Source organism: Rhea pennata, chromosome 3, assembly GCF_028389875.1.
Source record: "Rhea pennata isolate bPtePen1 chromosome 3, bPtePen1.pri, whole genome shotgun sequence".
Lineage (NCBI taxonomy): Eukaryota > Metazoa > Chordata > Aves > Rheiformes > Rheidae > Rhea > Rhea pennata.
In genome coordinates this window covers 66,801,901-66,829,369 of record NC_084665.1, presented here as the reverse complement: position 1 = coordinate 66,829,369, position 27,469 = coordinate 66,801,901, and the positions used below count along the sequence as shown (strand labels likewise).

At 39.5% G+C, this 27,469-nt stretch overlaps 1 protein-coding gene across 2 annotated transcripts; it reads left to right on the top strand.

Annotated features, from left to right (window-relative positions):
• Positions 1 to 9,014: 9,014 nt before the first annotated feature.
• TBPL1 (TATA-box binding protein like 1) lies at positions 9,015 to 26,754 on the top strand. Of its 2 annotated transcripts, none has more exons than XM_062572525.1 (7): positions 9,015 to 9,265; positions 16,998 to 17,184; positions 18,558 to 18,640; positions 19,766 to 19,829; positions 22,210 to 22,313; positions 22,411 to 22,505; positions 25,511 to 26,754. In XM_062572525.1, the coding sequence occupies exons 2-7, from the start codon at positions 17,050 to 17,052 to the stop codon at positions 25,579 to 25,581; spliced, it is 552 nt and encodes a 183-aa protein (XP_062428509.1). In that variant the 5' UTR covers positions 9,015 to 9,265; positions 16,998 to 17,049; the 3' UTR covers positions 25,582 to 26,754. The 2 variants fall into 2 exon arrangements, with proteins under 2 accessions (XP_062428509.1, XP_062428510.1); XM_062572526.1 differs by lacking the exon at positions 9,015 to 9,265 and adding an exon at positions 9,398 to 9,731.
• Positions 26,755 to 27,469: the final 715 nt, after the last annotated feature.

The window sequence follows — 27,469 nt, the reverse complement described above, 5'->3', positions numbered from 1 at the left end:
TTATTATTTATTTTGTTTTGGCAGGAAAACCAGTTCCACTAATTCTTCACACCCACTTTTTGGTTCAGCTAGTGACCAGAAAAATCACTTATTCACCCATTCAGTACTTCAGCTCCTAGATCTGCAGCTCTCAATATATTGAATAGCAGAGTTTTTCACAGTTCATGAAATCTTCAAGAGCAAGATTTTTTTCTCACTACTTAAAGCAAGTAACTTCTAGGCTTATCCTATCCCTTTGGTGTGATGGAAATCTGCCAGTCTGAAACACTGCAGCGGCAAGAAAGCCACTTTGCAGACATCTGCACAGTCCCTTGCTGCCAGCATTGACTGGAGCAGCTAAGCTGAGATGATGTTCATTCTCCCTAGGCTGTAAGGTGCAGAAGGAGTACATACACTAGGTAGCTTATTCTTTTAGGTGCCTCCTTATATTTAGGTTGAAATTGTCAACACATTGTGGTTGTTAGAAGTCATACAGTATCTGTGTGTTTCCTTCTGTAGGAGAACTGCTTTGAATCCTGGATATAATGACATGAATACAAATACAGGTTTATTTGAAGCATTTGTATTGGTAAGCCCACAATTGTGTCTGCCCAGAAAAATACATTTCCCTGTAAATGAATCACATGCATTTTCCAAAACGAATCTTTCCTCAGACCCCAGTATCATTATTATTCATTCTATTTGTAGTAAAAATAATGCAAAAGACAATAGCTAATTGCAAATAATTGCAGTCTACATGACAACAAAACTCATATATCTGAGGGTATGAGCTGATAAAAGTGCATGGAATTTCTAATTTCTGTGTGCATTGATGAATGTAGATTATCATTCATAGCCCCACAAAAGAGACAGGTTTACAAATGAAATGTCGATGAAGAAAGGGGAAAAAAGAGAAATATATTTGTGGCAGAAAATCACAGAACATCCTGTAATTTCTATGTATATATGTGCAGAGAAAAATCTAAATACAGAATCTGTCCTAGCATCCAGTGATTCAAATTGTCCCAGTTACTAGTACGTACAGCACTGACTACTTCCAAATTAAGGCTATTCTGCTATTCTGCCTAATCAAGAACCACACAGTAAACACAGCCTTACGCTCACTACTCATCTGTGCATTGCTCTATGCTCTGTAATCCAGAACGCGTTATGGAGAAGTGACCCAACTGTTAATAATGACATCCCTGTCCCTAGTGCTACAAAGCTGTAGCATGTGTAATGGCTTGGTGAATTTCTGTCACCGTTGAGAGGATGTCACAGGTCTGACATAAAACTTATGCTCCAGAAGGGGTAGGAAACAAACATTCTTTGCTTGTGGCTCATTGCTTTGCAAGGACTGCTGCTGGCAGACTCCAAGACCAGCAAAGTTCTGTAAGTAAGTAACTGATTTTTTTTTAACTTCATTTGAGATACTAGTGTAACTGGCCTACCTACAAAGAAGAGACTTTGAATAGATCTAGGCATGCAGTCACTGCATTTCCAGACTGTGGCGTGGACATACCCTAGGGTCACAGCAGTCCTGAGATGACGCATTCTGTTGCCTTAGAGTTTTGCCCTTAAACTCTTAACTTGTAAACAGATTAAATGCATTTTCAAGCCTAAGCGCATGCGTGTGTAAAGCTGTATGATCCTCAAATGAGGAGTGGAAAGATCCAAACCTCTTTGCAAAGAAAAAAAAAAGTCACAACAAAAGCAGGAGAATAAAAAACAATGCAAATCCTTCCCTCGCTTTATAATCTAACAGGCAATTTTTCCCTAAGCAAAGAGAGAGAGAGAGAAAAAAAAACAATCCTTATTTACATCCCACGCTGCTATGTAAACTCTATCTAAGACCATATCCAACTGTAAATATGGATTATCTATACACTCAAGTATTTTCTCTCAGTTTTGTTTACATGCTGTTTAAGAAACAGGGCTCAGAAACACTCGGGAAAAAACAAAAGGGAGGGAAAAAATAAAAGGGAGAGAGAACTCAAATTTGCTCCATGAAGAACATCTATACAGCTACACAGACAAGAGAAAAGACGAAGGGGGAAAGAGAAGGCATAGAATAATCTCTCTTCCTCTGGTTACTACTGCTCAGTCCTTCTAAGAAGAAGGAACAGGGATGGGAGGAACTATCAGCAGCTCTGTTATAGCCGAGTGGAGTTAGACCACCGGGGAGAAGGAAGGAGGGAGTCTGAGAACTGCAGCTGCCTTCTCTGGGAGGAACATCTGCGAAATCCTGTCCTGCAGCAGCAGAGGAGGAAGCGCGGGCATAGGCAGCGAATGTTCCCAGGGATGCACTTAAACAGATAACTGTTCCACTGGATGGTTTCCCAGATCACTGCAACTGCATATCCCTCCCCTGTCAGATATGAGGCAAAGACCATCGTGTGTGACAAGCAATCCAAGTGACAGTTGGCCTCTTGTTCCAGCATCCTGTTTCTTGTGATGCTTTTTGATGGCCAAGTTGACCAGAGAGGGAACAGTCTTTCTTCACAGATAGCATGCTGTTTTGTTCTTACATAGGGCCTTTTATACTGCTGGCAGCAGTCAGTGCAGGAATTAAACAGGAGATGGCAGCTAACTTGGAATATGTGCCATCACCTCACGACCAAATGTTGTTCTATAGGAGGTCACTATCATTTTACAGATGGGAAAAAATGAGGTATTGAGAACACAAGTAATTGTCTCACGGTCACATGTAGGCTTAGTAAAGACTTAGGAATAGAGGCCAGCTCTTCCGGTGCAGAAACTTGTAAGATGTTCCCCTAGGCACTTTGAAATCACAAGGTACTTCTGCTCTTTGAAATCAAGATAAAGAGAGGAATGAGGAAGGCTTGTGAAAGGATCCTCTCTCTCAGACTGTATGTATACCAGCAAGTAAATCAGGCTATGGACCATTCTCTGGTCATGAAGTCCGGTGGTGTGGCAGGGCTCGTATCCACACATACCTAAATTTTCTTATTCTCTTAACACAGAGTGAGAAGTGTCCTTGGCAAATACACTACCCAAATCATGCTTGGACACTGTCTGGGAGAAAATTAGTTAGTATAGGCCAAAAGCATGCCAAGGACCATCCTATAACAATTGAACAGTATAAAAAATAGGCCACATGCCCTGGCCTTGTTTATTTACCAATGTAGTTGTAGCCTTAGAAGCTAAAGTGATAAAGGTACCTGGTGTTTCACCACAGCCTCATGTTCTTTTCACTTTATTTTCCTAGATCAACCTGCTGTCTTCTTTTATGGGCCAGAAATTGTTAGTGAGGACTCTCTTTGCTATTTGTATCTAGTACATAATGTATTTATTTAGAGGTCTCTAGAGACAAGACGCCAAATTCAAGAAAAGATGAAACAGGAGATTTAAACAAAATTTAAGCTACTGTGTCCAAAATTATGACCTTGAAAATCATGGTTCATTTGTTGCTCAACTCTAAAGTCTACTAAGTTCTGCAGTACTTCATTCAAGTCGTGAGTCCCCTGCCAAAGTTTGACACAAGCCCTCGAAGTATCTCTTTCTTGACATTGTCAGGCAGCTCCATTCTTATCTCATGTTAAAGCCTGACCAAATTCTAGAATTTAGATATTCCCTTCCTTAAGTCCACAGAATGGCTTGAGACAGCCATTAGGTATTCTCTGAGCATGTTTAATATGTCTCTGCTGCAGGAGGGCAGCAGGGTTTGCTAAGGTTGATACTCCCAGACTGCTTTGGATATAGCTGCACATAGTGGAGGTAGTGATACTGTTGAGAAGCCAAAGTTAATATCTTTCTGTAAACTCTTCTCCATGGTCTTCTGCCTGCTCATCAACATCTGTAGTACTTTGGTTACCCCAGTCTCCTCACCCCATTTTGTCTCTGCAGCTTAAGGACATTTTAGTAATCAACATATCAACCTGATTTGGTAATCAACATACCAACCAAGGGATCAGGAAGGTGCTTTAAGCACTACCTATATACAAAATAATGCTCTAAGTTAGGTCAGAAACACCCAAAAGCCTTCTGTATTTGGGCTTCTGGGTAGCTGATACACCAGAGGGCTGTGGTGCCAGAGAGACCTGGACAGGCTGGGGAGTAGGGCAGAGAGGAACCTTATGAGGTTCAACAGGGGCAAGTGCAGAGCCCTGCTCCTAGGGAGAAATAACCCTAGGCACCAGTACAAGCTGGGGGCTGTCCTGCTGGAGAGCAGCTGTGCAGAGAAGGACCTGGGAGTGCTGGTGGATGACAAGTTGACCATGAGCCAGCAAGGTGCCCTTGTAGCCGAGAAAGCCACTGGTCTCCTGGGGTGCATTAGGAAGAGTGTTGCCAGCAGGTCAAGGGAAGTGATCCTGCCCCTCTACTCGGCCCTGGGGAGGCCTCATCTCGAGTCCTGTGTCCATTCCTGGGCTCACCAGGACAAGAGAGACATGGAGCTACTGGCGAGAGTCCAGCGTAGGGCTACAAAGATGATCAGAGGGCTGCAGCATCTGCCCTATGAGGAACATCTGTTAGAGCTGGGCCTGTTTAGCCTGGAGAAGAGAAGACTGAGGGGGGATCTTATCAATGTGTACAAGTACCTGAAGGGAGGGTGTCAAGGGGACGGGGACAAACTCTTTTCCGTTGTCCTGTGTGACAGGACAAGAGGCAACAGGCAAGAATTGAAGCACAGGAAGTTCTGCCTGACCGTGAGGGGGAATTTCTTCCCTGTGAGAGTGACGGAGCACTGGACCAGGTTGCCCAGAGAGGTTGTGGAGTCTCCTTCCCTGGAGATCTTCAAGGCCTTCCTGGATGCAACCCTGTCTACCATGCTCTAGGTGACCCTGCTGAGCAGGGGGGTTGGACTAGATGATCTCCAGAGGTCCCTTTCAAACTTACTGGTTCTATGATTCTATGATTATTAACGCTCACAGAAGTGCAATCATACTCCAGACAACATTTTTGTGTTTTCTGTGGAGTTGCCATTTCCTTTCAAAGAAAATTCATTGCTCTTCAAGATCCTCATAAATCAACATCAGAAATATATGTGCTGAGGAATACCAGAAAAAACTCCATGTGTAAAAGCCCATAGGATAGGGTATACTCCTCCAATAGTTGATGGGGGGCACACTGTATCTCCTAAGAGGCATCTAGAGTATCACAGTACATAACCCTGAGCAGTAGTGTGCTGCCTTCCAATTCTACCATTTTCTCCATGTTTATTATTGCCAATATAGGTTGGTATGCAGAGTCCGTAAGTACCATTCAGTTTTAGAAGCTGAAACTATGAATACGTATTAAATTACTGTAAAGTTTACTAAAGAAAAACCTCATCTTGATCATCTGCCTTTTCTTTGGATGGTACTTTGCTGACATTTTCTTCACATGCTTTTATCATAAATATTATGATATTATAAAATATCATATATATATCAAATATATTATAAAATTAAAAAGAAACTTGCTCAAAGTCTGAATACTGTGGATATGGTTTTAGTGCTACTAATGCCAGAGAGGTAATAATGTAATACAGTACACTGCTAGCAGAGTTATCATACTGAACATATGCCACATCATGAGAGAAATGTGAGAAGACTCACTTAGGTTTATAATTTCACCTGATAAACTAGGCCCTGGAGCAAAGGATTCCCTCCCTGAATGATCTCTTGCCACAGGTTTAAGCTCGTTCTCTGCTCGCTGCCAACTTGTAGGAGATTTCTCATAAATAATCTGCAAAATCATATGCACGTTGCTGATGATCATTCTGCAAAAGTTCATTTCTATGGAATTTCCAGGATATGGATTGCTCCTAGGTACCCTTCCTTCAAATATAAAATGCATCACTCTTCTACACAGAGCTCACAGTACATAAAATGCAGTTCAACAATACTGTTAATCCAGCCTTCACTGCGGGCTGTCTCAAAGGGCTGTCCAGTTCTCTCCTCCACACCTACATCTTCCCACAGCCTACCTCACACTGGATCTTGAGATTTTATGGAATTTTATCTGATTAAAAATGAACGGTGCAAAACAAAAAAATCCAGATAATCAAGCATGTGTTTCAATTAAATGACTGATTTTTTTTGACAGAAGTCTGTAGCTAGATCGGAAAACCACATCATGAAATTGCATCTTCATTCACTCTCATTGCTGGAATTGCAAGACAAAGATATAAACAGTGTCCTAAAATTCAATCTATTTAAAGTTTAAATCTTTACTTTTACTACATAAATATTGAAGGTCTCAAGCAGCCCAGGATTTGATTCCACAGAATATTCAAGCACAATAAGCAGTTCCTTCCCCCATCTCCTCTTTATTTTCTAAACAATAGATTGAAACAAAGGATGAAATGGTTCAAAATCATGTAACAAGGCAGGGATGAAGTTAGACATGGTATCCATGCCTTTCCTGTCTGATTTCAGTGCAGCATCTGAGAAGACTGTTAGAATATGCAACAGAAAGAGGAAAATGAGGACACAGTTCCTGCAGATGGGATAGCACTAACATCCTGGAGCATGGTGGAGAAACCCTGGAACCAACTTGGAGAGCTGTAAGGTAGGACGGAGACCAGGAAGGGGAGAACATTAAGTTCAATCAGGTAATGGTGACACAGCCTGAGATTACTCTTACAGAGCTTCAGAGGAATGATGACATCTAAAGTTAATGAGCTTTGTAATTGTATAGATGTGAAATAAAGTTGCACACACAAACATTGAACTTGCACAAGAAAAACAGATAGCTGCCCCACAATTCTATTTGCATTCCATATTAATCTCCATAATTAATTCCATATTAATGCAACATTATCTCTAATGTTGCATGTTACTTACAGTACTGCTCATAGATTGGTTTTAGGCTGAGATTTACATATATTAGTATATGAGGTTTAAAGATATTTGAGCAATGAATGGATGTAGCAAGGCTTTTATTACGTAAGGTCGTCTATGAAAAGATGTCTGTTAATTAATGTGATCATTATTTGCATGTGTATGCATATTTGTAAATATTTATTTGGAGATACATGTCCTAGTACAAATGAGGAAATCTCAGTAGACAAAGCAGCTGAAAGCTTGAAATGGTAAGGGTTCGCTTCTTCATCATCAAAAAAATATTTTCCTAATGTCCAGTGATGATTATGCATTTCTCTGGAACATGTGCTAGAAAAAGTTATTTCCTGAAAAAGAAAGAGCAAGTTTGTGGAGATGTATAATGGATGTATATTTGCTGGGAGACATTTTGTGCCAAACTTATGTATGCATTTATGATCATGCTAAAAAAAAAGAGTAGCCCAGTCAGAGCTCAAGGAAAACCAAGAGCTTTCAGAGCTTTTTTTCATAACTTGTCTATGCTATTCACAAAAAGATAACCTTTCCTCTTGAGAACAAAAGTCATCATCTCTTTTAATACAGCTATTTAGCATGTCTACTGTCAGGGAGAAGACGTCATAAAAATTTACCCCACAGTAGTAGTGTAAACTGCAGTGCCTCAGATCCTTTAGGCTGAAGATCATGCCTAATAAAGACTGAGAACAGTCTTAATATATTTTATAAAATTGCTGAAGATTCTGCGCAGGGCTGCTGAACTGTGGGAACAATCGCTCTAAATTCAGAATTCCTGTTTTCAAAAGCTAGCCTCATGTTTGCTTCTTCACCTAAGGGAAATGGTTCTGTTCCGTGACTAGCCACGGGGTGGCAGCTTTGCTGCACATTGGTACGATCCCAGCCTATTAACAGGAAAGTAAAAACCTCATTAAAAAGTAATGTCACTCATGTGCTCTTAGCTGATTTGAAACAGGAATCCAAAATAATTATTCTTGATACCTGAACTTATTAACGTGTTTCAAGGATTAAATTTAATGTAGCAGAAGAAAACATCCCAACTCTAAAGACAGAGCCTTCAAAATTAAGCTTTATGCTGTTCTCCCCTAACTAAAGCTATTCTACTATCACATCAAAATGGAAAGTACATAATTACAGAATCTCAATTTCAGAAAACTTTCAAGCCAATGAATATTTTGCTTTATAGATTTAGGCATATATATATACATACCTTTCACATAGTAACAGGTGTGTCTTTATAAACCTAAAGTTTAACCTAGCAACTTTATTTCATTCTTCGTTCTGGGTGCGGGGTCCCCAGTTAGCCACAATGCAGCAATGCACCCACGCTCATTTGTTCCGGTGTTCTCAGCTGAAGCACAACAAACATCTCTTCCAAGAAAAAAACGTAAACATTGCCAAGAAGACAGTTTGTTGTAGGCTCCATTCCCTAGAGACAGCATAGATCAGACCATGCCAGATTTGGAGGACGGCCCTGAACAGAGAGAATCGGTGCCATCCCAGCTGTCCTCATGTCCTCTCCTGAAAGCATGCACTGCGTACCACTTCCCAGTGATTAAATAGACTGCCCACTAGTAGACTGCAAAGCATCACTTTAATTTTGACATTAAAAACACAGCAAAGTGCTGAGGGGCACATAGTCCTTTAGGGGATCTCAGGAATATCTGGCCACTTGCTCAAAGTTTTTTTTTTTTTTTTTTTTTTTTTTTCATTTGGGTTCAGCAGCCTCTTCACAGGTCATGGGATTATACTACAGCCTATCACTGTGGTCCCTCTGATACTAAACCATGTTGCTTTAAATTGAAGAATCTTTAAAGAATTTAAGAAAAGATGCACGGACTGCCATCCTGTTGCAGTGCTACATGCACGTTAGGGCTGCAGCGGCAGCGTGCTGTTGCAGTGAATCCTAACTAAAGGTTACCGAAGTGCGTCAAGACCAGCGCTCACGATCTGGTCTGGTCAGAGCGCAAGGGCAGCCGAACACAGGCCATCGCCGCCCTCGGGCTCCCGGGGCTCGGCCAGCGCCGACGGATAACCAGGCCGCAACCGCGCGGCGACACGGTACGGCACCCGCCCGCGGCGCAGGAGGAGCCGCCGGGCGCCGCCCGCCGCGGCGACCGTTAACCGCCCGGGGCGGCACCCCGCCTCGCGCAGCACCCACCCCGCCCAGCTCCCGCGCGAAGCGCCTCAAGACGAAAGCGGAAACGCGCTGCTAGCGCGCCCCCTCCACCACACGCTTCCTCCCCGTCCGCCTCAGAGACTTCCGGCGGCCGCTCTAGCCGTCGCGGAGTCTATGCCCGCGGCGTTGGGGGATGTTTATTGTCGCGGGGACTCGGCCCAGGACCCGGAACAACAAAGGGCGCGAGCGGCGGGGCCCGTAGCAACCGCCCTCCTTCCCCCCCCAAGCCCCAACCGCGCGCGCCGCTGCCGCGGGCACCCGCCAACCGCCAGTCGCCAACCGCCGCGCCGACCGCCCAACCGCCCGCACGGTAACGGCTGGCGCCCGCCGACGGGCCGTCGCGCTCCTCGCCGCCGCGCTCCTCGCCGCCGCCTCGGCGCGCCGTGACCTCCAGCCCCCGCGCGGGGCGGCGGGACCGCGCGCGCCGCCGGGGCGGCCGTTGGGCCCCGCTGCTACCCCCTCCCCGGCCTTCCCGAAGGGCCGTTTCCCGGCTGAGGTGGAAGCGGCTGAGAAAAGGCAGCGCGTGGCCTTTTCTCCTCCTTCCTCGCCGTGGCCGGGTCGGGTTTCTTGCGCGGTTTCCGTTCTCCCTCGCGCCGGGGTAGTCGTGGGAGTGATACCGGTTCGTGGCTCTCGAGTTTCCGTGTCGGGGGAAGGGAAGAGGTAAGAGGAGGAAGGAGAACGACCCGAGCATCCTCCACGGGAGACGACTCGTTTCCTGGCAACCGGTAGAGGCTTCTCAAAAGGGCAAGGACTTGCTCACGAAAAAAAGTGATTGTGTAAGTCTCCAAAATAATCTATTAGATGGATTAGGGCTTTTTAATAGCCCTTTTAAATGCGACGAAAATATACTTTAGTCCAGGTAACATAAGTGGGTAAATAATCCAAAATTGGGAAGTGGCAACTGCCAGGCTGAGTAGGCCTTATGGCTGTGTTTTGTTTCTCTTAAATTTTCTTGAGAAGTTTTTGGCAGGGATTTAAATGAAGGGAAAAAAATATATATCCAAATCTAAATGATGTGACATTGGGCTAGTAAATAAAAGGACTTTGAGATTTGTAGCTGTATGAATAGGAAGAATATTTGTTTCTTGAGCTGCAACATTCAAATGGTAAATGCTTCATTGAGAGTGAGATGAGACTTAACTGTCATTAAAATATTTTGTAACAACAGACCTTTTATTTTAATAGTTTTTGATCAGTTTGGAATAGCTACCTAACCTGTTGGATGAGACTTATCGTATGTATGGTAGTTTTCCATGTATTATAAAGACAAAAGATTATTTCCTAGTGCCTAGCGTTAGGTTGTTATTTGATGTTAAAAGGGAGAGATGGCACAAAATTGGATGCAAGTCATCCTAACCTAGGATGCGAACAGTTTTTTCTGGTGAGATAGATTTGAGGAAGATGACATGATATAAATTATTATCTAAAAGTGTGCTTCCTGATCTTGTTCAATATGCTGTTTGGCTCTGTATGGCAACTAGATTTGTGTTGGAAAACCCCCAATTCTGTAGGGGACACAGCAGGCTTATCCAAGAGATTTGACAGCAGGATTGGGCATTTGTGTCCTACTTGCTCATGGGATAGCTAGTATCATCATTCTGTTTACTGGTTTAATTGTAAAAGTCTCTATTTTGGTATTTTATGCATATTTGGAAGTTTTCTCCAGAAGATACTCTATTTGCATTAAGTAGGAAATAGTCATATCACTGTGTAAGTCTTGAAGGATGAGACTATTAGCTTCACAATAGTCTTTAGCTTTAGGGAAAATTTAAGTTGCCACTGGAGATGACACTAAATAAAAGCCTTCTAGCCCTGTGGTGGTAATGTAGAAAGCTGTTTGGGTCAGGATTTTCTAGACAGATTATAGCTATGTTGCCTTCAGTTCTCGGGAGTCATCCACTTACCACTGTGGCTATATAGGATACAAGAATACTAGCAGACTGGAGGCCTGTCACCTCCAGAGTTTCATGGAGGGGACCTGTTTCCTGATGGGCAGAACACCAATCTTAGAAATTCACCTTCACTAAGAGAGTGTAATCCACTCTTTCTTTCTTCCTGTTTTTGTGTGCTCTGTGCTCTAACGTAGAGGTTTCTGTTAAATTCTTCAAAGATACTTTCAAGCTGTTGTTAGTTTGACTAGCTTATTTGAGTAATAGTGACAGCTATCCCTTTAGTTGGGCTGTTGGAACATTTTGTGGGGTCAGTTGGTGAACTGGAGTGATGTTAAAAATAACTAGCAGAAGATATTTATGTTGACACTGTGTGTGAAAGAAGGGTTTGTTAAACTCTTCTGACATGAACATAACCATTGCTAGATATTCTGTTCACCTTTACTCCTCTGAGTTACTCAGATTAAGGGTAGCCAAAGGCTTAAAATAATACTGTGTTTATGTATTCCGTCCCAAATGGCTTTCCACTCCCTTTGATGATGATGGTGTTGTTAGTTTGGTTTAGGATTTTTTTTTCGGGGGGTGGGGGGGACGGAAAGAGCTGGCTTTTTTTAGATTGTAATATTTCAGTGCAGGGTGTGCGTCTTCACGTGTGTTTATGTAGTATCTAAAATAGTATGGCCTTGCGCCTAGCTGGGGAGATACGAGTAATGCTTCACTTCTACCTTCAAAGTATTTCTTACTTTGATTTGAGAAATTGTCTATTTCAGTGTAGAATACATTATTTTCAGAGTCAGATATCCTTTAGATTGACTCTTGTTATTATGTTCCTTACTCCACTTCACCTGTTTAGCTATTTTCTTCTTTCTTTTTCTTGGACTACTGCTCTGGCAGTATCCCTAAAATCTATGTTTTCTATAGAGAACAAGCTTTATTTTATTTCACCAAGGAAATTTATAATGGAAACTTCTAAATTATGTATTTAAGCTTTTCTCTGTATGGGTAGAGTACGTTATGCTGATGTAAGAGAACTTGAAATCGAAGTTAGTTAGTTTCTCGCTCCAAAGAAAGCTGAATGAAATAAAATAGATGTTCCATATATGGAAAAGTAAATGATTTTACTTTCTATTTTGGTCTGTTTTTAATAGTTGGAAACATGCTTTTAAAAATGAGATCTAAGCTGCCATACTTCTAAGACTCAGATAAGAAAATCTTTGAGCAAAATTAACCAAAAAAATAATAACTTATTAATAATAACAACTTAGAAATTTGGCAAATCCAGAACTGCAAAGAACCTAATGTTTAGCTTTTGTTCTGTACATCTGTTCTATGACTGTAACTGCTCGACTATGGTATAATTACAGGCAGATACATACAGCAACAGCCTTATAGCCTGATATCAAAATGACTTAGTAAAAGCATGGGGACAGTCCTTTCCCCATTTTAGAGACAAGAAACAGAAGTGCAGAAATTCAAATTTTTGGAAATGACTTATCGATTCAAGGCTACACAGCAGGGGAACAGTAGGGTGCATCAATAACCACAGATGAGAAGGGAATGCTGGAAGAGAGGAATATCAGGATGTTGGCTAGGACTCCTTTTTTCCAGCTGGTCCTATTACTTGTATGTATGTATATGTATATACAAATGAAGAACATGTTCAAAATTGTTACACTTTTTTATAAATGTATTCTTCAGATATTTTTATAGGGTGCATGTGGGTTTTTTTTGTTGTTGTTTGTTTTATTTCGTTTTTTAATCAGTTAACTTCCGCACCTCTACTGAAGTGGTTCCTATGAATCTGTATTTCTTTGAGACCTCCTAAAGGAAGGCAGCAGCACTTCTTTTCCCTAGAATCTTTCCTTTGTTGTCAATACAGCTTGTGACATTAAAATGAATAACTAAAGTATGAGTTGCAGGAGATCAAATTTACTCAGTGTTTGGAAAGTAGTATCTAAGTCAAAATTTTCACCTCTCGATACAGAACCATTTTGTTTTACTCAGTATTACTGAACTGTGCGTTGAAAGAGGTTATCATTATGTTTATGTTACAAAATAGGAATGTGCATATTGTATTTGAAAATTTGACGCATATTCAGATTCTTAATGGTTACTAATAGTATTTTCAGCAGTAAAATAAGTGTTTTCTGAATACAAATGAGAAAAAGTAACAAATATTTGAAGTGTTCAACATTTGGGTGAAATATCATACAATGAAATACCTCTGTTAGATCGGTAACAGAGTAGAATAAAGGTAGCTTTCAGAGAATTTTACATTATATTCAAGTACTGCTTCTATAACAAATTGTGTCCCTTTTTAATTTAATGTCATAAAGTATAGTCTAGTATATTACTTTTAGCTAAAATTACATTTTAAATAAAAAAGCTCCTGCCTAAATATCTGTTTGTCCTTTGAACTTTCAGAATACATTTAAGGAAAATGAGGGTACATTACTGTAATATCATAGTTTTTCCCCTGTTAAAATCTATGAAAGTATTTCTAACCAAGGTGTGCTAGGTTTGAAAACATCCTGGCTGACAGTTCTACAGCATATTAGTGTTCTGATTTTTTCTTTTAGGTCTTAATGATAGGTCTTATCCTTTCATTGTAATTTTCATCTATTTTAACCACTTTTTCCTCTGACATGAAAGACCATGTGACTTCTCTACTAGCATCCATTTAAGGCAATATATCAGTATTTTATGGGGATATTGTGATACAGTATTATAGCTTGCTTAGAGATTAGTAGCCTTTCAAGGGTATTGTGTGTTATAGGTACTCTTGGAGATTAAGTATGCCAGGAGAAAAGTAGTGAAAAGTGGGAGATACTGCTGATCGGAGATATCTTGTCTTCTTGTAAGAGAATTGCTCCTGTGTTCCAGTAAGTGAACTCCGCAGGAGACAAGAGTTGGAGCCAGGGCTGAAAACAAATGCCTGTCTCAAGATGCCATGGGTTCCAGCTCCTTGCTCAGTGCTGGCCCTGCCTGCGTGCCGTTCAAAATCTGCACATGTGCTATCTTTGGATCCAGTGCCATAAATTGCTAACCCAGTCTGTAGTAGTTCATCACAACCAGATAGGATAAATAATTTTTAAGTTTGAGAATACAAGCAATCTTTGGTTTAAAGAAAAAAAATCTGGAATATTAATTAACTACTGTTTATTCTATTCTTTTTTGCCTCCCTGCCTACCTAATATCACTGCCATACAACGACAACATGGCCTTTGATTTTATGTCCATGGGTTTTTTCTCCTTTCTCTTCTTTATCTCTTTTCTGTTATCACCATTTCCTCTTTCCTTTTACTGGAAAAGCCAAGTACTATGAAATAATTCTTTAGGCAGGGACCCAACTACAGAGTAAAACAGACAGCCTATACAGCAGTTGACTTGACAGCAACTGATCCCATACGTAAAGCGCATCTGCACAATGGATTATCACTTTTGTATTATGATTTCTACAACTCTCATTCAGTCATCGTCAAAGATGCACTTTGAGCGAATTCTTAATTAGAAGCTACGTCATCTATAGGAAGTCAGTATTAAAATAGTCAGAAACAATTATAACAATATTGTTAACTTTGTACCTTGGAATATTTTGGCTTTGTATTATTTACCTGAAATTTACGAAGTGATATATACATACATACATACATACGTATGTATACATATGTATGTATGTATATGCATATATATATAACAGCCTATAATGCATATATTCTTGACACATAGTCTCCTTTCTTTTGTAGAAATGACTGTATGGAGAAATTTGTATATATGACTTTTTTTTTATTTGATTTTGCTCTTTATGTTATGTTCATTTTGGATGAAATACAGAAATTTAACATGAATGGATGAAGAGCAGTCTGAGACCTTATTGTTTCTATTTCCTAGCTTGTACTCTGCTTAAGTTGCTTGTCAAATGCACTTATTTGACAGCAAATAACTTTGTTTAAAAGCATTCTCTTGTCATAGAGCTAAGATTTTTACGTCCTTGTATGAAGAAAAATTTCTTAATAAACTGCCATATGTTGATATAAGTCCTTTTTACTGTATACCAATATTCTTCCACTTTTTTCCCCCCTCCTATTCTCTATTTAGATAAAACTCAGGTAAAGTATTTGAAATGTCAACTCTCTTGTCTTTGACATGCTTACAGAATGGATGTCTGACAGTCTCAGGATGGGCTGCAAGTGGTAGCCCAACTCCTGGTCTCCAAGTCCTCCACTGAATGAAGTGCTTGCTTAACCAATCCAATAGCCTTCTATGATGGAATGACTGGAGAGCAGTGGACATTGTGTACCTTGACTTCAGCAAGGCTTTTGACACTGTGTCCCATAGCATCCTCCTAGAGAAGCTCATGAATCATGGGTTAGACGAGGGGACAGTGAGGTGGACTGAGAACTGGCTGAAAGGCAGAGCTCAGAGGGTCATCATCAGTGGCATAGAGTCTAGCTGGAGGCCGGTGGCTAGTGGCGTCCCCCAGGGCTCAGGACTGGGTCCCATCCTGTTCAACTTCTTCATCAGTGACCTGGATGAGGGGACAGAGTGGCTGCTCAGCAAGTTTGCTGATGATCCCAAGCTGGGAGGAGTGGCTGACACACCTGAGGGCTGTGCTGCCATTCAGAGAGACCTGGACAGGCTGGAGAGCTGGGCAGAGAGGAATCTCATGAGGTTCAACAAGGGCAAGTGCAGAGCCCTGCACCTAGGGAGAAATAACTCTAGGCACCAGTACAAGCTGGGGGCTGACCTTCTGGAGAGCAGCTGTGCAGAGAAGGACCTGGGAGTGCTGGTGGATGACAAGCTGACTATGAGCCAGCAATGTGCCCTTGTGGCCAGGAAAGCCACTGGTCTCCTGGGATGCATTAGGAAGAGTGTTGCCAGCAGGTCGAGGGAAGTGATCCTGCCCCTCTACTCGGCCCTGGGGAGGCCTCATCTCATGTCCTGTGTCCATTTCTGGGCTTTCCAGTACAAGAGAGACATGGAGCTACTGGCGAGAGTCCAGTGTAGAGCTACAAAGATGATGATCAGAGGGCTGGAGCACCTGCGCTGTGAGGAACATCTGTTAGAGCTGGGCTTGTTTAGCCTGGAGAAGAGAAGCCTGAGGGGGGATCTTATCAATGTGTACAAGTACCTGAAGGGAGGGTGTCAAGGGGACAGGGACAAACTCTTTTCCATTGTCCCATGTGACAGGACAAGAGGCAGTGGGCAGGAATTGAAGCACAGGAAGTTCTGCCTGACCGTGAGGGGGGAATTTCTTCCCTGTGAGAGTGACGGAGCACTGGACCAGGTTGCCCAGAGAGGTTGTGGAGTCTCCTTCCCTGGAGATCTTCAAGGCCTGCCTGGACGCAACCCTGTCTACCATGCTCTAGGTGACCCTGCTGAGCAGGGAGGTTGGACTAGATGATCTCCAGAGGTCCCTTCCAACCTTACTGATTCTATGATTCTGTGATTTAATGTGCATAGGCAAGCTGAATGATTGATTGCTGGCTTCCTTTAGGATTAGTGTGCATGCACAGGGAAACAGTCCCATACCTTCACAATAACTTAGGCTCATTCTTAAAAACAGCTGCCATCAGGACAATTTGTATGGCCTGCATCATATTTGGAGGGATGGGCCAAGAGTGTTGGGTGAACATGGCTAAGCTTTCTTGGCAGGCTTTCTACAGGCTGCAGTTTGTGTAACCTGTGTTAGCTTCAAAGTTATTTAGCAGGCTCATCCATTCCAGCACCAATGTCAAGCTGTTCAGAATTATCAACCTAAACAATGAGAGAAATACATTTTTTTGATATGCCTAACAACATTCTCAAAAAAGTTGAGGAAAGATTGTCTGTTGGAGCTACAGAAATAGCATTAGTCCTCTTTATTGCATCCTAATATAGTGTATAAGATATATAACATATTTAACCAGTAAGTCTAATTATTATATGTAAACACTTTATTTCTCCTAAGTCTGGCAACATGGCTTAAACGGATAACCTTCCATTTCCTAGCATACAGGATGCAAGACACCCCCCACGCTCCAGTTAACTTAAATGAGTCAGAATGTAGTCGCTTCTGCTCCTTGTCTCATTTAAGGGACTGATTTATGTAACAAGAATATTAACAGGCAATTTTCTGCTGGTATGTTTAATTTTTATCATTTTCCTTCTCAGGATGTGATCTTCATGGTGTGCTGGTGTGAAAACTGAGTTGTAAATCACCCCAATGGATGCAGACAGTGATGTTGCATTGGACATTTTAATCACAAACGTAGTGTGTGTTTTTAGAACAAGATGTCATTTAAACTTGAGGAAGATTGCATTAGAAGGAGCAAATGTGATATACAAGCGTGATGTTGGGGTAAGAGATTCAGTATACCTCAAGTACATATTTTTAGAAATGTCTTTAAGCTAAACATTCTTGCGCTTTTGGATAGAGAACAGAATAGTTTTATTTCTGTATTTCTGTCTTGCTAGACATTTTATCTTTCATTATATACTAAGCCGACAATAGGGCAGAGGGGTAACTATTGTCTCAAAAGACTGCAGGAAGCTATTAGTTTAGGTTTGTGCAACTCCTGAGGTGATTATGGGATATACGATGAGACCTGTTACATCTCCAGGTCCATCTTGCCTCCCAAAATTTGATGCATTTGTCAGGACAGTACATTCTGATGTCCAAAAATTGCATTTTTTTTTAATAACAGCCAGATGCAGGTGTGTTTGTAGCTGCTCACAAATTGAGAAAATGAGAATCTGCTGAATTCGGTCACAATTTAGCAGGGGGGGAAATGATTTGTGAAAGATATTGTTTAATCCTGTCATATTCAATGTGTTGAAATGAAAGCATCTTTTACATGACAAGCAAGGAAATACTAAGCAGAATGCATTTTGATCTTAGATTAGAGGGAAAAAAAAAAGAAAAGGAAGGTGGGAGGGAAGAGAGAGATTTCAGATCCACTAAAGGGTAAAAAATTTATTACAGATCAAGGAATGAGGTAAAGCAACTACAGTTAAAAGTGAAGGTGACAAACAGAAAATATCCTGCAACAGGGGAAAAGAGGGAAAACAGTATGAAGGTACATACTCTAAAGATATGGGGAAGCTTTAGCATTTGGATCAACAGATCTCTCAACTATCTCCTTTCCTAACTTGTGAGATAATGCTGTGTTAGATCATACAAAGGGAGGGAAGCCATAGGACTAGACTGTAGCTGTGGCATGTGCCTTCTGGGAGGCCTTTGTAGGTCCCCAGAAGTTGTACCCCCTCATCCTGCATGTCTGATGTGGTCACAGAGCAGGCGATGAGATTGCAGTTCTGTGCAGGACTTAACCTGTAACAAGTAATCCAGCAGCAGAGGTGTGTAAAGGAGGAGTCAGCTGAATGAATTTCATCTGACCTTTGTTACTTGGCAGATCTGCATCAGAATTATTTATAAATAAGATAACAACATTTCAGGAAAGGAGTCAGTAGCACAATGCTCATGGCTTTCAACTTTTTATTCAGAGGAAAATATCTTCATTTAATCTGTTATGTGAACACTGAATCGCTGGCTAAAGTATTCTAGATTTATCTTGCTCTTCACAGCTATTGCTTTTTTTTAATTACTGAAAGAGAACAGTTTGAGGCTATCAAAAATTAAACGAAGTATTATTAGTATAGCAGGATTTTTTCCCAGTATGAAATTGAACTAACACTGATTTTCAATTTTTTTATTATTTTTATTTTTTTTAGAAAGTATTAATGAAGCTTAGGAAACCTAGGATTACGGCCACAATTTGGTCCTCAGGAAAAGTTATTTGCACAGGAGCCACAAGGTGAGTTCATGAAGAGCCTTTCTCTAGCTGAAGAGCTTGTGGATTTTAAAATGTAATGTAGTGGATGAAAAAGATAGCAAGAGGCGGTAGTTGCCACTATTAAGATTGCCTCATGCTGGGTCACACACAGATCCTTGCCAAGCTAAGTGTTTATGTGCTAAGTGTCTGCCTTGAACTAACTTGAAATCTTGAGCAACAACAGTTCAGCCTTCCTGGAAAACTACTACTTTATGAAGAAGATTCTGGAATTTTCTTTTGAAGACTATTTAAGAATTCAATATTTTTAGCCAGAACTTGAAACTTGGGAAGGGATGATCTATTCTTAGTGATGTCTGTCTTATTATTTCATGAAAATCTATCTGAATTAAATCAAGTTATATATTGTTGAGGGACTAGGAAGAAGCCAAAGAAAACTCTTAGTTCAGGTATGTGCAGCAGAGACTTGCTAAATTCTAACAGCTAAATTCCCTAAGATACGTCCACGCTATGGAATGAAGGCTAGGTAGAGTGATAAATCTGCATACTTTCTGTATATGATCTCCGCCTTAAAATGGAAGGCGGTTAGCAATGTTAGCATTTATATGATACATTTTTTTTTGTCTTTTTATCTGTGGCCCTGTACACTGGTTACTACACATTGGGAGCTTTTTTTCTAAACTTTATTTGATGCTTCCTACTAGTATGAATGTGTCATAAACATTGCCTTCTTTTCTAATCCTCTGAGGAAGTTAACAAGCCCATTTTAAAAGAGAGTAGGTTGAAAAATAACCGCCAGTTCAGGATAGCCAACTTCAGATTCCCTGTGATCATATTTGTGTTTTATTCAGTATGATGTATGATCAAAATACAGTTCCCAGTTCAGCTCCCACTGACTTAAGCTGGAGCTGTGAGTGCTAAGATATTCTTTAAACTGGACATAAGGGATGCTATTTAAATATCTAGACAGTGAAAATGTACTGTAATATGTACAGTAGGATGAAATGAAGGCTATCCCTGTGAACATAGTTCATGTGTTATGTAACTGAATGCTTCATTTGGTAGTCTGAGTGTTTATTGTCATATATATGCATACAAATACATACTGTGCTTCTGATAACAGCAGACTTTTGTCTTTCTTCTTTATAGTGAAGAAGAAGCTAAATTTGGTGCCAGACGATTAGCTCGTAGTCTACAGAAACTAGGTTTTCAGGTAATCATAATGAAAAAGGACTCACATGATTCAAGTAATGCTGCTAGTCAATTTTACAGAAAGAAACAGAGAGGAGGTACCATAACAATTTAGCAGGCAGCATGTTTTTTCTCGGATGCTCCTTTTGCAGTAGCATACATTCTCCAGGTACTGTTAGAAGAAGCTATTTTATTTTGTGAGTTTGAGTTTCATTTGGCAGTTCACAGTAGTGCTTCTTTACTAGCTAATGAACAACAACAGTCATTTCATAAATGAACCACTTGCAGATGTATCTCACAGAGTTTTTATGTTACTTTGAAGATTTATTTGGAAGAAGTAGTAGAGAGCAAAACCTGTTATTTGAACACACTTTCTCCTCACTGTTTCTGGTGGAATAACAAATACATGTGTCTCTTGTTTGGGGCAACTTTGAGCTTCTTAATTAAGTGGGAAACAATGCTTATGTGCTGTCAGGTTGTGCACCAGGAAATAAGTCAAATAAAATACTAGAGATATGAAACTCTTCTTTTTATGAGCTTAGGTTTATGAGCTTAGTCAAAAACACAACTTGCTTGGAGTTGATAGTGAGAGTTGAGAGATAGCAGCTTGAATGAGTGCTAAAATGTGTCATTTTAGAACTTCTTGGTACCGCATTGTGCTGTTTACACAGTTTAAGTTTACCAACAGACAATTAAGTAGATACAGTGGCTGTCCTTTTTGAAAAATAAAAAACAAAATGGCAACAAAGCAAAGAGAAAGTGGGAACCTTTGATTATAGTACTTAAAGGTAAGAGTGACTTACTGATTATAGTACTTAAAGGTAAGAGTGACTTACTACCCCCTTTGCCTTAAAACAAACTGAGAGCAGAGCTTAGCCGCTTGTTACAAATGTATCCATTAAACTCATTGTGGAGTGAACATCCATTGGAGTGGAAGATGCAAACAGTGAGTGAAACAGTGCATCCAGAATAGAGGGACCAAATTCTAGCTTTATAACAAAGTTGTCAGTTTAGGTGGAACATACTTTGAGGACTTTACTGATAGTTTACAAGGATTAGCTGCTTCCATTCATTGTTTACTTTTTAAAAAGTTGAGGACTGATTGTTGTAAGGTTAGGCATTTTCAGAAAGTGAACAAAAATTTCCTTGGTGATGTTGGCAACATTAACTTCTCACTATTGTACTGATTTGTCTTGGAATTGTATGTTGGCTATTTTACTGTCATATAAAATGACTATGGGCAGAGAATAACTGAAAGCCAATAATATTGGCTTGATTTCAGAAAGTAGAGACGTGAAAACCAGCTCTCCATACTGACCACTGGATAATTGAAACAAAACAATTTTCATCTTCTTTCTTATTCTTACCTGTAGTAAAAGTGCTATATCACAACCAGACATTAAAGACATTTTTTTCCAAACTATATCAAAAGATTTTTGTAACAATGAATCTAAGCTCTTTCCGTGCTTATATTAATGTCCTATGAGCTATTTAACTTACTTTATTTTCGAGGTAAATGTGTTTAATACAGAGGTATGAATTAACAGGTTGCCCAGAGAGGTTGTGGAGTCTCCATCTCTGGAGATCTTCAAGGCCCGCCTGGATGCAACCCTGTCTAACATGGCTAGGTGAGCCTGCTGAGCAGGGAGGTTGGACTAGATGATCTCCAGAGGTCCCTTCCAACCTTACTGATTCTATGATTCTGTAACAGAGTGGCTGCTCAGCAAGTTTGCTGATGATCCCAAGCTGGGAGGAGTGGCTGACACACCTGAGGGCTGTGCTGCCATTCAGAGAGACCTGGACGGGCTGGAGACTTGGGCAGAGAGGAACCTCATGAGGTTCAACAAGGGCAAGTGCAGAGCCCTGCACCTAGGGAAAAATAACCCTAGGCACCAGTACAGGCTGGGGGCTGACCTGCTGGAGAGCAGCTGTGCAGAGAAGGACCTGGGAGTGCTGGTGGATGACAAGCTGACCATGAGCCAGCAAGGTGCCCTTGTGGCCAGGAAAGCCACTGGTCTCCTGGGATGCACTGGGAAGAGTGTTGCCAGCAGGTCGAGGGAGGTGATCCTGCCCCTCTACTCAGCCCTGGGGAGGCCTCATCTTGAGTCCTGTGTCCAGTTCTGGGCTCCCCAGTACAAGAGAGACATGGAGCTACTGGCGAGAGTAGTGTAACCATGTAACTGTGAAATACCTCATTCAGCAGTTGTTTTTTACTTTATCTTTCTGTTGTACAGTTTGAGCTCAGTAAGTACCATTTAGATTCTTATAAGAAATGTATCAATTACAAGGTTTTCATTTTGAAATCACAACAAAATAAAATCTTCAAATGTGTGCTTTTTTGCATCCTATACATTTGCTTTTTCTATTTTTAATGTCTCTTTTTCTCTCTCTCTTTTGAAAAGGTAATTTTCACAGATTTTAAAGTTGTGAATGTTTTAGCAGTGTGCAACATGCCCTTTGAGATCAGATTGCCAGAATTCACAAAGAATAACAGACCTCATGCGAGGTATGGTAGGATTTTAAGCTTTTATAGTCTTGGTATATTTCTTAAGCTTTTCTTTTTAGTTACAGATTTACCTTTGACCTTTTATTTTGTTTTCTAGTTATGAACCAGAACTTCATCCTGCAGTGTGTTACAGGATAAAAACTCTCAGAGCTACCTTACAGATTTTTTCAACAGGCAGTATCACAGTTACAGGTATTTTGATGTCAAAATTAAATATTTAACTTGTTGGGAATATTTAACTTTTGGAGCCAGTCATCTTACGGAAGGAAAGCTTTCAAAACAGTCAAAATGCTTTTGAGATACTTTGTTTCTCAGTGCTAGAATCTAATTCGTTTTTGAAGGTGTCTGGATGGTTGTAGGGAAAGTATAGAGAAAATGTTATTACTGGTAGCCCCCTTCTTCCTCCCTCCCTCCCCCCCCCAAAAAAAAAATATTTCAATAAGAATGGTCATAGTCAATTTTTATAAAAACAGAGTGGAGTAAGACTTTTTACTTGAGAATGCAAGATATTTGTTATTTAGTTAAATATTGTAAATTTGATTTTTCTACCTGTTTTTCATCTGTGTAATGCTGCAAACTACACTGCATGTAGCATCAACAGCTCTGTTATAAATGCATACTTTTAAATGGGAGATAAACAGAAATGTATAATATAGCAATTGCATTTTGTTGCAACGGAAACTGGCCAATATTTGCAGTTCTTCAGATGAGTGCTGTCTCCTGTTAACAGGAGGTTGCTTGTGGGAGAATAATCACCTGAATCACAGTGATTTTTCCCAATTGTCTTGCATCTTAGCCTAATTTATGGAGATACTATGCCTTATTTTTTCCCCCTGCTCTTAATTTTCATTTTCCATTTTCTGCCAAGTTTACTTAAAAGGTGTCCAGCTTGATTTTTCAGGTAGGAATAGTCTGATGTTTTGGAAAATACCTGTTAAAAAGAAGCAGAAACAAAAGCTTGCACAAGCCAGTATCAGGTTAACTGGAATTCTATCTTAGAGCTGAGATATTGGTATCAGAAGTCATGTGTAGGCATTTTATTTTCACATCTTAATTTCTTAACAAATAATTAGGCTTAACGGAGATCATTTCTCACAGTTATCACAAGATTTTTTTTTTAAGAAGACAAACTCCCAAAAATTTGCAAAGCTGAATCATAGGAGTAAAAGGTGTTTGGAGATTGTGGTATCTGTTCTGAACAGAACAACTGGTCTAGCCAAAATGAGAAACTAAATTTAAAATAAATGAGAAGCTTGAGGATTTCTGCTGTAGCTTGAGACTCTCAGCATGTCCTATCAACCTCCTAATGATCCTTTAGCTTTTCAGTCAGATTCTTGTTACTACACCAACGGGACAAAAATCCCTTTCACGTTTCCAAAATCATCCTTTTTGATATTAAGGGAAATAAGGCAAACACAAAAGATTTACTTCCTTTTGGTTCACTTGTTCTAATGAATTTTAAATATCTCGGATCTCTTGGTTTTTGAAGTTTGTTTGGCCTAGGCCTTTCTTCTAAGAAAGTAAATATCCAGCCTTAAATTTCTTACTTAAAATTTATTTTTAATCATGTCCTCAACCGGACTGTACTCCCAAATGTGAAATACTGTCAAATATGTTCATGTGAAGTTTCTTTTGAATATTTGTATTTCGAAGATACTAGTACATTTTATATAACTAACTTAAAAGAATTCTCCTTGAAATATAGGGCTAGAAATGCTAAATAAATACAAGAAACTATATATATTTTTTTTAATGGGACAGGTTAAAAGCAAGTTTGTTTTACTGAGAAAAGAAAATAGAAAGAACTGATGTATAATAGGAAGAAGTTAGGAGAAGTATCAGTAATGTTAATTTCTCTTCCTTCAAAATAACCAATGAGGGTTTTTTGTTTTGTTTTGTTTTGTTTTTAAATGTCTCTTCTCTTGCACTCCTTGCCGTAATGTTCCAGTTTTGACATCTCTTCAACCTTGCAGGGAGGGAGCAGCATTATTTTCACAAAACTTGCTAGCCTATTCATACTGCTGCTTTCTGAAGTCTTATTCTAGAACTTTGTATTTCTACAATAGCAGACAAATTGAAGGAAGAGGCAGTGCCTACCTAGAAGGCAGAAAACATTTCTAGGCAGAGTATCTTTCACAGGGCTTGTTTAAGTGCTTTACACTTGCAAAGTCTGAAAATACAGGAAGGATTCTATTCCATTCCGTTTTGTTTTTCTGACTAAGCATTCTGACTAAAACAACATTTCCCAAACTATACACGTAAATGAAACATAGCCAGTAAGTAGATTATTTATGATTTTTGGAAGCCGTTTTTGAATGTATCTCTATAATTGAAAGAAACTTTTGAAGTCTAAAGTGAAGTAAAAAGAAACTGACTTTACAGGCATTAAAACACATGAGTAGTTGCTATTTTAATTTATCTGCATCACTCAACTTGTATCCAGGATGAATTTCTTCTGACCTGTTATTGCTCAGTCATTTGAAGCCTTAATTGTTCATTACAGAAAATGGTCTAGTAGTATTAGAAAACACTGCTTGTTCATTCTTCTCTTTTTTCCCCAAACGTTCATAGATGATGTTAGGCAACCTTCAGATGCTTCTTCCTGAGACAGTAACCATTCCCTGGATTACAGGCAGCAGAATTATTTCCAAAATCTAGACTACAAAGTAATAGCTATCATTTTCAAACATATTATTTTGCTGAAACATATTTAGATTAAATCCATCATCATTTAACAATAGTTTCCTTTTTCAGTTGTGTAAAAGATGAGCTAGAGGTGACTAGGCTTTGAATAATACAAAGTCCTAAAAGAACAGCAGAAGTAAAAGTATTTCCTTACCTCAGTCAATCAATCTCTGCTTTCTTGTCTGGGCTAACTCTTTTAAGTCAGTAAATCAAAAAGAATGCAAGTTGTTATAAAGTGAAATACTAGTATTATTTATTTGTAGTTCAGCCATTGACCTATTTAGAATATATTACATTTTCTGCCAGTCTCTTTATTATAGGTAAGAAAAGTGATCAGAGGAAGACTTCCCTGAATTGGGAGAAATGTGGGAGGAATTATTTTTGTCTACACTATAAAGTTATCGTAGCCAAAAATAATATATTGATTTTAAAGATACTGTTACTGTTTTACTTACTGATGCCCTGATTTTCTCTTCCTACTTTTTTTTTTCTTTTTCCTTAATATATCTCAGGGCCAAACGTAAAGGCTGTTGCCAGTGCTGTGGAACAGATTTACCCATTCGTGTTTGAAAGCAGGAAATAAATTTTATAATTCACCACTTAATGGTTAGGTTCCCTAACCAAGCACCTTTAAAGACTGCTGCACATTGGACTAAAAGCAAAAAGGAAAACTGGACCAACTATAGCAGAGGAATACAGACTCTTTTACTTGTTCATGGCCACAGTATAAACTCCAGTCCTCTTGGATTTTATTTTTAACAGTGCTGTATTGTAAAAACAGAAGTTTACAAGATATGAAATTGCTGCTTTTAAAAAGACATTCTATTTATTTTTGCAGTAATTTCTGTGTATTCATAAGCAAAGCTGTCACGATGTGCACTACCTTCAAAACTTTTTTTCTTTTAGTTTGAGCTTGTGTTTTATTTGTGAGTGGTCTTTTACATTTTTGTATGTTGAATATTGGGCACCAAAGAAGCTGTAAAAGTTACCTTTTTCACCTGATGAATGTGCACAAATAAAAGTTTGGAAAATATTTCTCTTCATACCTGTTCTGTTATATTCCTTTCCCTTTTTCTATTACAGTTAAAATTGTATAGCTGCAAATTAATTTGAAACAATGTAAGAATAGTCGTTTGCTGATACCTTCTGTTTCTATTTGTAGTATGTGTAAAATTTTGTGCGTGGGTTAGATTGAATTCTATAGTAGTTACATATGCTTATCTGAGGATGAAATTTGGTTTGTTCCTGTTCTCTTAACTATGTGCCAGGTTTCGAGCATTTTTTTGCTGTTACATGAAGAGAAGACATTTCTAAGTATAAAGTGTGCAACAAGTATTTTCCTGTAGATGATGGGAAATTTCTTATCAACTAAAGAAGCTACTGTAGAAAAATCAACTGTCCTGTCCACCTACTGGATGCAAAAGGAAAAAAAAAAATGTGAGCTTCAGTATTCAGGAGAGTGTTGTTGTACTTCAACTCTGAGAAGATGGTTTGGTCATGCTAATCCAACCCCAGCCTATTGCTGAAGAATTAACACAGTTCTTTTCTACACTATTGTTACTGTATAATATTATTTTGACAGGAACTGCCAACAAGCAAAGACGCTTAATTCTGGCATGTATTGGTATTAATCTTGGACTTGGAAGCCAGTATCTGTTTCTCTCAGTACGTGCACATTTGAAGAAGAAGAGGTGAATGCTTAAAAGTAACTGCAAATGCTACTTTTAAAAAGATACAATAAATATGTATAAATGTATGTATGTCTTTTTGCCCTATCTGACTGAAGAGAAATGTAACGCTATTCTTATGTGGTGCAGGTAATATGCTGTCTTACAGGGTTGTGAAAATAGTGAACCTTGAGTTGTTACAATATAGGAAGTCACTAATGGTGGAATATTCTAAAGAAATGAATGACATAATGTTGGAGGGGATGATATAGAAGCTGGGGCCATCCCCTGTGACTTCATGCAGAAGTTGTGAAAAGGAAAGAATGATGTGGGAAACGTTCAATCAAACCTTGCAGAACCAAATGAAAGAAGGAACGGAGAGCAACAACTTGCCAAGAGCTGTAAGTGATGAACTCCAAAGTCCTTAGTTCAACAAAGGTAGGAAAAGAGGATTTATAACAGTGAAATACTTGATTGAGTTCCACAGTCATAGAACTCAAGATAAAGAGCTGATAAAGGAATTCCTGGTATAGGTGAATGTTTCAATTTGTGTAGAAAGTAACTGTGGCACTCTTGACACTAATGAGAGTTATATGAAAGGTCATAGGGAGCAATGGACAAACTAGCATTTGGGAACATGAATGTATTGTTATCACAGTTTAAAAAAAAAAAAATATTGGGTATTGGGCTCTTTAAGAACAAAGTGCAGACCTAAACTGATGAACAGCCATTATAACTACAATAGATGTCTTAGATTAGGCTTGCCTTTTTTATTTTTGAACAAATGGCATATTACTTGAATGC